At 33.4% G+C, this 13,733-nt stretch overlaps 1 protein-coding gene across 3 annotated transcripts in view; it reads right to left on the reverse strand.

Annotated features, from left to right (window-relative positions):
- The window catches only part of ZRANB3 (zinc finger RANBP2-type containing 3), a 192,053-nt gene that overhangs the window by 164,190 nt on the left and 14,130 nt on the right, over positions 1 to 13,733 (reverse strand). For 2 of the 3 annotated variants that reach the window (XM_031960014.1, XM_003763827.3), the window contains exon 2: positions 3,069 to 3,236. In XM_031960014.1, the coding sequence (XP_031815874.1) occupies positions 3,069 to 3,229 (161 nt within the window). In that variant the 5' untranslated portion in view covers positions 3,230 to 3,236. Of the gene's footprint in view, positions 1 to 3,068; positions 3,237 to 13,733 lie in introns of those variants that run through there. The other variant, XM_031960015.1, reaches the window with a different exon arrangement.

The following is a 13,733-nucleotide window of genomic DNA, read 5'->3' on the forward strand; positions in this document are numbered from 1 at the left end:
TAAGTAAATCATACATTCTCATCACTATAAAAGCTCTAGATAAATCAGTTCCACTCCAAAGCCTACATAAAATTAACTATGAGTTAACCATGAGAGTTATGAAAAAGATAAAAGACCTATCTTCCTTGAAGGAAGTACTCTAAGCAAGAATTTTGTAGTGATCTTCAAAGAGTGGGCTATGTTTGTGTTTCTTCTGGTGACTAATAACCATGTAGCACAAAGTGGAAGATCTATCTCCTATAGTAGGAGGGATGGAGACATATATTTTTATCTATCTCCCATTTATCAAAGAGAATGAAGTGGAAGTAAAGAGAGGCAGGAGGAATTCTAACCAGTGGCATAAAGCTACAGTAGAGAATGCAGCACAGAAAAAAATGGAAGAAGTACCAGTGGGCATGTGGGATTATGAAATCGCTGGTGTTCTAAATATAGTAGGGAAAGGTAGACCATCTCAGAAGGAATCTGTTTCTTGTATTAAAAGAAATGATAGTATAAAGCCACAAATATGATGAAGTAAGGAGTCATAAAGTAAAAGACAGGGAAAGAACAGACCATTAGGGATAGTTCATAATTCCCTGAGGGGTGCTCTTGTTGTCTTGATTTTCAAAAAAAGTGCTCAAGTCTACAACCCAACATTTGACAATTTATCCTTCTACTCCTGGCATAATAATAAATTCTGTTAAAGGAATATTTGAAATCAGTGAAGTGATCACAAAAAGAATCAGCATGGCTTCTTCAAGATCTTCATATTTTTTGACATATTATTAGACTGGAAAAAACATAGGGTATTTCAGATAAACTATGGCCGGATTTCAATAAACATTTAACAGAGTGGCTCTTGCTATTCCATGGACAAGATAAAGAGTTAAGATTTTAATCAGGAATGAATCACCAAAGCCCAAGATGAGTCAATAAAAAGTTACTGACAATCTGGAAGTTACCTACAGTGGAGACCACAAGAATCTGTCCTAGGTCCAATAATGTCCAACTTTTTTTCCAGTGGCTGGGATGAAGTTATTAATAAAATAAGCCATGTTTGTCAATTTTGCAGATGATAAAATATTGAAGAAACAGCCAACATCTTGGATAACAGGATGTGAAAAAAAAATCTGGAAGAGTTATAGCAATCTGTTGAGCATAAAAAAGATTCAATTGATTAGGGATAAAAATAAAAAGTTACCCTTTTGTTAAAAAAAAAAAATCAACTTCACGATTCCATAAAGGACAGGGAATAAAAACAAAAAGGAAATTTTAGCTCACTCTAAGTTGTATATGAGGCAACATTGTGCCGTAATAGCCAAAAAAGCTAATACCATCCTATATGGTAATGAAAGGATATGAATCTAGAATAAAACAGATGTTAGTTTCCTTGGGTCACAACACAACTGGGAAAGTGGGTTTTTGAAGCAGTATTTTAGAATGAACACAAATGAGGCAGAGTGCCACCACAAGGGGGTGATAAAGAACCAGTATGGCTACAGCAAAGCCTGGTCCTACCAGACTTCCCTCCCCTCCCCCCCATTTTGACAGGATGACAACAGTAGATGAAAATACTGGAGTTACCTAGATTTCAAATTGTTCTTTGATAAATTACTTATACTATTTTTGTGAAGATGAAGTGATATGAATTAGATAGTAACACAATTAAATGAATTCAAAACTGTGTAGATGACTAAACTCAAAAAGCTTAATGGTTCTATATTAATGTGACAGAAGGTATCTGTGAAATATCCAGAGATCTGTTCTTAACCCTGTGCTGATTTACATTTTTATCAATGACTTGACTAAAAACATGGATAGCATGACAAACAGTGTATGGATAATACGTGTGTAGAGATAATCAAGAAGGATACCTAACACAATAAAAGATGGAGTCAGAATCCAAAAAGATCCTAATAGATTGGAACATTACGCTGAATCTAATAAAATGAAATTCAATAAGGATAAATATAACTTCTTCAATGTGAGTACAAATACAAGTACAAATGGGGGAGGCACTGTTAGATCGTAGTTGTTCTGCAAAAGATCTGGGAATTCTGATGGATTACATGCTCAATATGAGTCAGCTTATGTGACAGCCAAAAAAGCTAATGTGATCTTGGACTAGGTTAAGAGAATCATAGCTTCTAAGAACTGGAACATTATATCCTGTCCTAATCAACTCTCATTTAACTGTGTTCATTTGTGGACTACTATGTTTAAAAATACAGAGCAGTAAAGAGAGGAAAGCAACCAGAATGTTGAAAGGCCTTATTCTATGTCATGAGGATCACTTTAAGAATTGAGCATGCTTACTTTGCAAAAAAAGAAAAAAAATTTGGACACAGGGAAAACTACTAGTTATCCTCAAAAATGATATAATGCAAGGATAACTTTTGTTCTTTTTGGCCCCAAAGGCGAAAACCAGGAACAATGAGTAGAACTTTCAAACTAATAAACTTTAACTTGATACCAGGAAAAAACTCTATCAATAATTGCAAATAGCCAAAAGTGAAATAGACTGACTTGAAGATGGAATGCTTCCCTCTTCCTGAATGGCCACTTTTTGGATATAGTATAACTGAGATTCTTTTTAAGAGCAATCAAACTAGATAACCACTGGCATTTTGTCCAAATCTCAAATTTTATGTTTCTGTGAAGCTGTGGATGACAAGAATGATGGGATGTGCCAAAGACTATTTAAAGGGACTAAGGATGTTTACTTTGAAGGAAATTAGAAAGACTAATAATTAGGTTTGACTTGGTTAGCCCTAGAGGGCAAAATAAGGACAAATTGGTGCAGGAGGCAGAAAAATAGATCTAGATTGGATTTAAGAAAGAAAGTGGAACAACTTAAAAGTAGACTGGACTGCCAAAGGGGGGGAAACAGATTTTCCCTAACAGGAAGTCTTTATGCACAAGCTGAAGGAACATTTTTTAGAAATTTGCAGAAAGGATTTTTTATTAGACTAAATGGCCATTGGTATAAATTCTGCAATTCCCAGAAATTATTTGTAAAATAATTCACCTGAATAATTCAGAGCAATGTAAGTTTACATTTTAAAGCTAATAAGGCTGAACTTTTTTACCTGCCATCTCTTTTCAATGCAAAGGTGATACCATCCTTCTGGAAAGGAAGTAGTCTTGCTCTTAATTTTTCAGGTAAAAAAAGCAGTTCATCTTCATGTTCACTCTTCAAAGAAGAATTTTTAGGTGTAAGAGATCCTTGAGTACTAGATATGTTGTTCATGTTAAGCCTAAAAATAAAATTTTAAATTTCAATAAGAATTAAGCATATTACAGAATAAAATATTATCATGACAAATCATTTCTAGGGTTTATCTCCTTAAAATCTTCAAAAACATAATTAAATGTCTAATTTTTCTTTAATCACTAAAACCTGTTACAAAATGCCTTATTACAGCGTGCAATGGATTATCTCCTATTAAAAGATATTCTTTGAATGAACAGATTACATAATTACATAAATCCAGAGTGTTTTGAGACACATAGATCAGATTTTTATACCCATAAGAAGTGCTTGATAAATGTTTAGTAACTTAAACAGCATTGAGAACAAATAAATTAATAATTTGTTAGTTAACAAATGAACATGATATACTAGTTCAAAATCAATAAGTTCCATTATTAATTCAATAAAACAAAGAAATGCAAATTAAAACAGCACCGAAGTTTCACTTCATACCACTGAATGACAAAATATGAAAATAAGAAAGACATTGTAAAATAGTATCCAAACTGGGAAGGGAGTATGAAAAAAGGACACAACTATAAGTAACAATAACCTTTGAGCAGCTATTTTATAAGGCATATAATCAGAAGTCAAAAAAGAAAGATGGAAAAAATTACATATACAAAAAGACTTCTAGCAATAATTTTTTTTCTAACAGAAAATCACTAGAATAAAGGAGGAAGTTCATCAAATGGGAGACAGTTGAAATAAATGAATGAAATGTACTGGTATTATGGTATTAGAAATGACAAATTTGAAGAATTCAGAGAAATACAGGAAGAATAATATGAATTAATGAAGAGCTAAGTAAATAGAAACAAGAATAATGCAATTACTTCAATAATATGCAGGAAAACTACACTGAAAGACTTCAGAATTCTGATTAATGCAGTGACCAATGACTTCAGAGGTCTTAATGAGTCCCATGCATGTCTCATACCTAAAAGGAAAGATAGTGGACTAAAAATATAGAATAACATATATAATTTTAGATATGGTCAATGTGTTGATATGTATTTCATAATTATATTTGTTTCAAGGAAGGATTTTATTGGAGAAGATAAGCCACTGGGAAGTGATGGTGATATTTTTTAAAAAAACATTAATAAAACACCTTTTTTCTTTTTTTAAACCTTTTTATTTTCAAAACAGATGCATAATTTTCAACATTTACTCTTGCAAAATCCTTGTGTTCCGATTTTTTTCTTCCTCCCTTTCATCTGCCTCCCTCCCCTAGATGGCAAATAATCCAATATATGCAATTCTTCTATATATGTTTCCACAATTATCACGCTGCACAAGAAAAATCAGATCAAAAAGGAAAAAAATGAGAAAGAAAACATAATGCAAGCAAACAACAAAAAGTGAAAATGCTATAATGTGGTTACATAGTTAAAACACTTTTTAAAATTAAGCTATATCTAGCTTGTGAAAGACTTAAATAAAACAGAGTAAGAATTTTTATTTTATTCTACTGAAACAGGGAGGCACCAAGTATTTCAGGTACATTAATTTGGCAGCTAGATGAAGGATGAATTAGAAAGACAGAAGATTAGAATCAGAGAGAAAAATCAGGGGCTATTATTGTCCAGGTAAGACATAAGAAAACCATGGAACTTGTGAGAAAGTGTGAGGTAGAACTAGCAAGAATTGAAATAACAGTTCAACAGGGGAAGAGAGAAGGAAGAGTATGAAGTACAAGATGATTCCAAGGTTTTAAATCTAGCTGACTAGAAAGACAGTAGTAACCTTGATACAAAATGATAAGTTCAGAAGAAAAACAGGTGTGGGCAAAGTTCAGTCTTGGATGCGTTGAGTTTGATACGCCCATAGGGAGAACAGGAGATAAGGAGAAAGACAAGATCTGGGTCTGCTTAGGGATAATTAAACCAGTTAAGTGTCAGTGAGGCCACCAAGTGAGATAATATAGAAAATAAAAAGAGGCCAAAAAAGACAACATGGGTGATAATACACAGATGGTTTAGAGAAGCAGGTGGACAGGCAAGAAAAGAACCAGAAGAGAGCAGTATTACAAAAATTTAGGATGGAAAATATTAAGGAGGATGATAAACTGTCAAAAGATACAAAGCTTGGTCTACAAGACCTGAGACCAGGACACTGAATTTAGGAATTAAAGAGATCACTGGTAACTGGAGAGAATGGTTTCAGCACCAATTATGGACCTGGCATTCTGCTAAATGAAAGGAATATAAAAAGAGCCAAAGGACAATCCCTATTCTGAGGAAGCCACAACCTAATGGGGTAGGTAACATATAAACAAATAACATACATTTAAATTATAAACACGTTAAATAAGAAATAACAGAGAGGAGAGGCACTATTAAGGGGAATTGGGAAAGGCTTTCTATAGTGGAAAAGATGGAAATTTAGTTGGGACTTGGAAGGAAATCAGGGAAACCACGAGATAAAGATGAGAAGAGTTGAGTGTCCCAGGAAAAATGCCTGGAACAGGAAGAAGGCATGTCTTGTTCAGGAAACAGCCAAGAGATCAAGATCACTGGATTAAAAAGTGGCAAGAAATAAGGGTGTAAGAAGCCTGAAAAGTGGGTAGAAGGATAGGTTATGAAGGACACAATGCTAAAAAGGATTTTGCATTTGATCCTAGAAGCAACAGGGAGTCATTGGGATTTTTGGAGTAGGATAGCAACACAGTCAGATCTGTGTTTTAGGAAAATCACTGTAGTGGTTGAATGAAGGAAGAATTGAAGTGGGGTGACCCACCTGCAGGCTACTGCAATAGTCCAAGCATGTATTAAGAGTGGTGGCAATGCCAGAGGACAGGAGTAGCCATATACAATATACATTACAAGTGAAATCAACAACCTTGGCAACAGATTGCATATGGGAGGTAAGAAAGAGTGAGGGGTTAAGGATGGCCCCATGGCTTTGAGTCAAGAGAACTGAGAACTTGGGGGAGGCCTCTATAGTAACAGAGAATAGAAAGTAGGGCAGGGTTTAAGGGGAAATTTTAGTTCTGTTTTAGATATGCTGAATTTAAGTAACTTCTATTATACATCCTGTTCAAGATGTCAGAAAAGCAGCAGGAGATGAGGTCAGCAGAAAGGATGGTGCAGGAAAGATAGATTTAAAATAATTAGCATAGAGATAGCAATGAATTCCAAGGGAATTGATGAGATAACCAATTAAAGTAACATAGGAGAAAAGAGGACTCAGGACAGAACCCAAAGTGATACTTGTAGGTAGAGGGCATGATCTAGATGAAAATCCAGCAAAGATGAATGAGGTCAGTTAGGAGGAAAACCAGGAGAGAGTGTTGTCCAGAAAGAGGGTGATCAACAGGTTCAAGGTTGCAGAGAGGACTGAGAAAAGGTCAAAGGATTTGGGAACTTTGGAAAGCGCAGTTTTGATGGAAAGATAAAGTAGAAGTCAGATTATAAACGATTAAGAAGTGAAAGGAGAGAAAACAGACTTTTGAGAAGTGCAGCAGGTACAAAGGAAAGAAGAGACACAGGATGAAAGTTAGCAAAGATAAAGGATTAAATGAGGGGTTTTTGAGGAGAAAGGATAATATAAGCATGTGTGTAGACAGTAAGGAAGAAGCCAGTAGACAGGCTAAGACTGAAAAATGAGAAAGTGGGAATGAAAAAGGAGACAATCTGTAGGAGGAGATGGGATAGAGAAGTCGCTTAAACAAGTAGAAGAGGGTTAGCATTAATAAGGAGTAAGGTCCACATCATGTGAGTCAGGAATGATGGAAGAGAAAGAGGCAGAAGGCATCTGAGTCATAGATGATGAGGACCAGGGGCGAAGAGGAAGCTCTTGGTGAATGGCTTTAATGTACACAGATCTCAGCTGAGAGAGGGGTGAGGGAAAAAGCCATAGAGAGTTTAAAGAGGGATGAAAAGGTCTAAAAGAACTACTGTATAAAATATGACAGTGAACAGTGACAATGAAGGCACAAGAAATGCTTAGCAGCAATAAGGACTCAGTCAAGTTGTGCAACATCAATTTGTAGTGGATCCAGTCAGAAAAGCTGGGGTTTGGAAGGACCTAATCAATGAAATGATAAGAGAACTAGGAATTCAAAAGAGGAAAACAGTATAAAGTTGACTTGGCTTACCAAGAGGTCAAGATAGGGAAAAGAGAAGAGAGGCTAGTGCAGGGAAGATAATTTGGTATAGAACTGAACATTGGAGGTTACAGTATAGACAAAGAACAGGGTTTGATAGGGGAAGGCGGAGGGAGTGGTGAAAAGTCACCAGATTATGGTTAGATAAAGATTAGAAAAGATGATTTTAGAATTCTTGAACAGACAGGTGGTATATTTGTGGTTGATGGTAAGATCAGAGTTATGACCAAGGTTTTGGCTGAGGTGAGGTGGAGAAATACATCACAGCAGAGTCCACATGAAGCTCTTTGAAGACAAGAGCTGGAGAGGACAGTACCTGGTGAGCCAGGTACTGAATTTATTGAGTAAAGTTAGAAATCAGACTGGGAGGGAATAAAAAGTAAAGAGATGAAGTAGAAGCAAAGACTTCTCTGAATTTGGCTAGGAAACAAAGATTTCTCCAGAAATAGCTTAAGAATACAATACAGTCAAATGAAGGGTTTTTTTTTTTTTTTGCATTTTTTTTTTTAAGGAAGGAGGAACATCTGAACATATAAAAACACTGCAGCAAGGAAGATGCCAGAGAATAGCTAATAAAGGTGTTAAGCACTGGAAAAGAGAGGGAAAGAGAAGGCTTTTCTGAAAGTGAATTTAATAGCTTAATTAACAAAAAATCTATTTAGGTTTCCTCTTATTCCCCTCTCCAATGGAGGGGATGGGGAACAGAAAAGAAATATTTCTCGGTAACAGATATGCATAGACAACTGAAACAAATTCTTACATTGGTTAAATGTTAAAAAAAAAATTATATATATAAAATCTCCTACACTCAGAATTTAACTTTTCCTTGTCAAAAGGAAGATAATGTTTTCTCACTGCTCATGTAGAATCATGACCATCAGGATTCTTAGAGCTTTCAAAGTTGTCTTTACATTTTTTTGTTTGTTTTTGTATAATGTATAGTGATTCTACTTTTACTCTGCATCAGTTTATGACTTTCTATATCTCTTTGATTTCATCTATTTCCTCATTAGGGCAGCAAAATGGCCACAGTGGATAGAGTGCTGTGTCTGAACTCTGGAAGATTCATCTTCCTCAGTTAAATCTCTAACATTTGCTAGTTCTGCGACTCTGGGCAAGTCACTTAACTCATTTTGCCTCAGTTTACTCATCAGCAAAATGAGCTGGAGAAGAAAATGGCAAACAACTTCAATATTTTTGCCCAAAAAGCCCCAAATGGGGACAGGAAAAGTTAAGGATTAAACAAACAAATGGTGACATTTCCTAATTTGTTACAGCATAATAGTACTCTGTTACATTCATAATATCACAATTTATTCATCCAATTCTCAATTGATGGCCCTTTTTATTTTCAAGTTTTTTGGTAACCATAAAAAAACTGACATATATAGGACCTTTTCCTAGATTTCTAAATTCTGGGATCTAAGGTCTCAGGAGGGAAAAGGTTTACCTCTTCCTCAGAGAGAAAAACAAATAAGAGAGTGGGTATGCTGGGAGTTTTTAAGGTATGGGACTGAAAAGAAAGAATTTATGCTCTATCTTCTCAGGCAAGTACAAAACAAAGTCCTTTACAGAGAAGGACGCATGCATGAGGAGATGATTTGAATAGTTTGAGAAGAAAAGACATGCTGCTGTGGGGAGTGCAACAGCAACCCAAATTGTAAAAACCTTCATCACATTACTTATTCCAGAAAAGGTGCATGTGAACTAAGTGTATGTAAATTGAATTATTCAATATATGTGTATATATGTATCATATGAGCTTGTTTACAAGGTGAAATCCATATAGAAAGCAAAATGTTATCCTCTAACACCTTAATTTATGTGTTTTGTAAGGTTAAATATTCTTGAATCTGATTTTTTTAAATTGGGACAAATCTGTATTTAAAGAATTATACTGTAGAAGACACTAATGTCTGATTATATTCATTAAATTACTTGAGAATTACAGAGGTTTATTTTAAAATAATGAAATTAATTTTTAATCAAATAAATTAACATCAGCTCTATTTAGCATAGCCTTCCTCATTTGATTTCCAGATAAATTTTAGTTACTAAATGATAGAAGAAAAAGGCAACAAAACCACTTTTAGATCATCTAGCCCCAAATTCTCTGCAATAAAATATATATTCCCTATAACTACATTAAAATGTTCAATGCAGCATATGAAATATGTTAAAGTATAAGTATTTGTTAATTTGATTCCGTTGTGCTTTGTACTATTACCATTAACATTACGTTTGAATGTTTCAAAAACTAAAGCTTTCATAGAGTTAATAGGATAAAACATGTATCACTTCATGTACTCTGGCATAGTAATCTAAAAATCTTAGTTTCAAAACAATATGTCATCAAAGTCAAATTTTCTTCTTTACATAATGATAAAACTTCAGAGTAATCTAAAAATGTATTTGTAGGCAATATATAAATAGATATAATATACAAAATATATCTATAGAGTTACAAACTTATACTGATTATTCCTATTCATGAGGTGGTCTCTTATAACAAATAATTAAGTAAAACAATAGTGACCTCTCCTGAAAATACATTTAATAATTTTTTACTTAACAGAAATCTATTTAATCTCCCTCTCACTTCTTACTTCACTGAAAACAACTAAAAAGAAAAGCAACTTATAATATATCTGCATAGAGAAGCAAAAATAATTTTATCTAAATACTAATATTCATACACATATATCCATATATATGTATCTACATATCTAACTTCACACTCTAAATCTATCACCTCTATGTCAGAAGGCCAATGACATATTTCATCATTAAACTTTTATAAACATGGCTGATAACTCTAATGATAATATTCTTAATATATTCTTATAGTGTGTACTATACAAATTTATATGGATCAAATCTTTATTATAGGAGTTGAATAAATATTTAAGAAAAGCACATGTAAATACTTGAAGAACAAGTATTTCTTTCATAATAAACATATAATCTAATGTCTTCACATTAGTTTCATTATTTTAAATTTATCTCTATAAATCAAAGAGAAAAAAGGGTCAATTTTATCATATAATCATATCATCAAAGCAAAAATGTGGTAAAAATAAAAAATTTGCTAAAAGACAAATAGTTCTTTATTTACAATTGTTCTAAGTAAATTAGTACCAGACTTTATTATCTTAAAAGAATTAAAAAGCAAGCAGCTGCACAACTAAATAAAGGAAATAATGAAACCTACAGTTAGGGACAAAAGAGAAGATGGGTTAGATATACAGGTTGCAACTGTATATTACTTTGGGGCTTTTTGGGGTCCAGTTCATCTTATATGCCTAATTCCCTTTGCCTTCAAAAACCTTATCTAATGCTTGAAGTCCTAGTGCAGCTACTTAGATATATGACCATTGATTTATCACTTAACCTCTCTAAAAATCAGCTGCACAGCGGATAGAATGCTGGACATGGAATCGAGAAAACCTGAGTTCAAATTTCACTCAGCTGTATAAATTGTGTGGCCCTGCAAGATGAGGGGAAGAAGGGTGTAAATCAATTTCTGTATTTCTTAGTTTCTTCAATTACAAAACAGGATAATAATAGCATCTACCTCTTAGAAGATTGAAAAGATAAAATGAAATAATTCTCTTAAAGTAGTTATCAAATCTTAAAAAACTACATAAAAGCTAGCTAGCTATCATCACTAAAAGCACTTTGCAAATTGTAAGGTACCAAATAAATGCTATTATTATTTATTATTATTATCATTATCATAAAAAACCAGCAGCTAGGCAGCACAGTGGATAGAGTGCAAGACCTAGAGCTAAAAACACTCATTTTCTTTCTGAATTCAAATCTGGCCTCAAAAGCTTACCAGCTGTGTGATCTTGGGCAAGTCACTTAACCCTATTTGCCTCAGTTTCCTCATCTGTAAAATGAACTTGAGAAGAAAATGGCAAATTATTCCAGTATCTCTGCCAAAAAACAACAAAACAAAACAAAATAAACAAACAAACAAAAAAACCCATGATACTTGTATTACCTATGTAATACAGGTGTTGTAAGGAAAGTTAAAAATCCTTAAGCACTATTTAAATGTGAATTATTATTATAAAGTAAATATTTAGCAAGAAAGGCTGTAGAGTATGGAGGAATAAGGAATGAGATTAGTGTTTTAGAAGTCAACACAGTAGAACAAAAAGAGAATAAAAAGGCCAGGCACAATTATTGCTCTAGAGACAGAAGAGTGGTGAGAATGCCTGGATTTGGAGTCAAAGAATCTCCATCCAAATCCTGGTTCTACTAATTATTTGTGCGGCCTTGGGCATGTGCTCTTCTTGGGCCTTAATTTCCTCATCTATAAAATGGATTTGACTAGAAGACCTTTAAGATTGTTTTCCCCCTCTAAAATCTATGATCCTGACAGTAGATCAGCCTTTCTGCCCTAGTTGCACCTTCCTGCAGATAGGATATATATAAAAGTGTCAATGAAATTCGGCCTCACAAAACTGCAAGCACAGTGCTAGCTAGTAAAAGGACAGGAAGAGAAGGCCTTAGGATAGGCTTCCCATTGTCCAGGTAGAACAACTAAAGTGGGTCTCATGTCCCTAATCTAGTTATTTCCCCTCCTACATTTGTGTATTTATTCCCTGGATGAATCCAGGAATGTGTGTTTGTACTTGGTAAGTGGGAGGGAATATACAGAGCATCAACATAGTATAAAAAGACCTGAGCTCATGCCTATTCTCTCTCACTTACTTATGGCAAGTCACTCATCATCTCCAAACTTCAATTAGTTTATCTACATATTGAGACTATCATTATGTATATGACTAACCATGTAGCAGAATTTTCTGAACTCTAGGATACACTCTCCTAGGAAACATGAAGCAATGACAAAATTATTGGATACCTGAGTACAATCACTATGAATGGGACAGCTTGGTGGCACAGTGAATAAAGTGCTAAATCTGGAGTCAGAAAGTCTTATCTTCTTGAGTTCAAATAAATGTCTTCAGACATTTACTAGTTGTGTGACACTGGGCAAGTCACCTTAATCCTATTTGCCTCAGTTCTTCATCTGTAAAAATGAGCTAGACAAAGAAATGTCAAAACACTCCTATTTTTGCAAAAAAAAAAAAAAAAAAAAAAAAAAAAAAAAAAAAAAAAAAAAAAAAAAAAAAAAAAAAAAAAAAGAAAGAAAAGAAAAAAGAAAAAGAAAAAAACCTCTTAATGGGTTTACAAATTGTTGCTCATGACTGAACAATTCTGTGAATATTCAATTTTTAATAAAACAAAGTTGAAATTTCATTCAAAATGATTGAAATTAACATGGCAAACTGACTTCAACTGACAATTGAAAAGAGCATCAAATAAGTGATATTATGTCTGCAAAATTAAATATGAGTAGATACTCAATACAAGCACAGTTTGCTACTCAATATCAGTAGTATAACAATGAGTTGTACATCCTAGTGGTTTTCTTGCATTTAAAGATAAACAATCTTTGTGGGGAAATAAGATATACCACATCTATTATATTTTTTAATTTATTCATTTTTGATAAATGCCACAAAATAATATGGTTTCCCTCAAAAAAAAAAACTCTGAAATTAAAAAATGGAAAATATGAAGTTCATAATCATTCGAAGTTTTCTAAAATTAAATTCAAATACCTGTCATAATTTTAAATAATTAAAAAAATAAAACAATAACTTCATAATGGATAATTACACAACCAGTTTGAAAAGAAAACTCTCTAGAACAACTAAAACTACTGCAAACAAAAATAAGAGGTACAACTGAAACAGAACTACAGAAACAAAAAGCAAAAATCTCAAATCCAGAAAACATGATCCACTATATCAATATGATTCACAAATACTGTTGATAGAGAGGAAAAAGAACTGTGTTTGTTTTGTATTGATGCTTAAATGACATAGAAATGAATATAGTGAACTGAAATTCTTGAAAGTTTACAAGAATTTGTTAGCAAGACAACAGAATTTATCCAAAGAAAATTTCAGGCTTATAAGAAAAAAAAAACTTTCAAAAACTATGTCTGACATCAAAAGAATTGTCAACACTATATAAAGATGCTTAAGAAATTGCTGTCAAAAGTTCCACTTGATAAGAGAGCTGTGGATGCTATAGGCAGCTAGTGAAAAGACTCAAAATGATGTTGAGCAAATCCTATGAAATGCAGCTTCAGATGGATCCAATGGCAGTGATAAGAAAAAAGTTAACATGTCTGAAAACCTTAATGATCAATTAGTTCAGAAACTAATCTTAATCTACACTGTATAACTGATATAGATAGCATTTCTAGAACTCTTATCAAATAGCTGTGGTGACCTGTATGAACAATGTATGTGAAGTGAGAAGAACCTAAGAGAACAATCTATACGATAATGAAAACAGTAAAGG

This window comes from Sarcophilus harrisii, chromosome 3 (assembly GCF_902635505.1).
Source record: "Sarcophilus harrisii chromosome 3, mSarHar1.11, whole genome shotgun sequence".
NCBI lineage: Eukaryota > Metazoa > Chordata > Mammalia > Dasyuromorphia > Dasyuridae > Sarcophilus > Sarcophilus harrisii.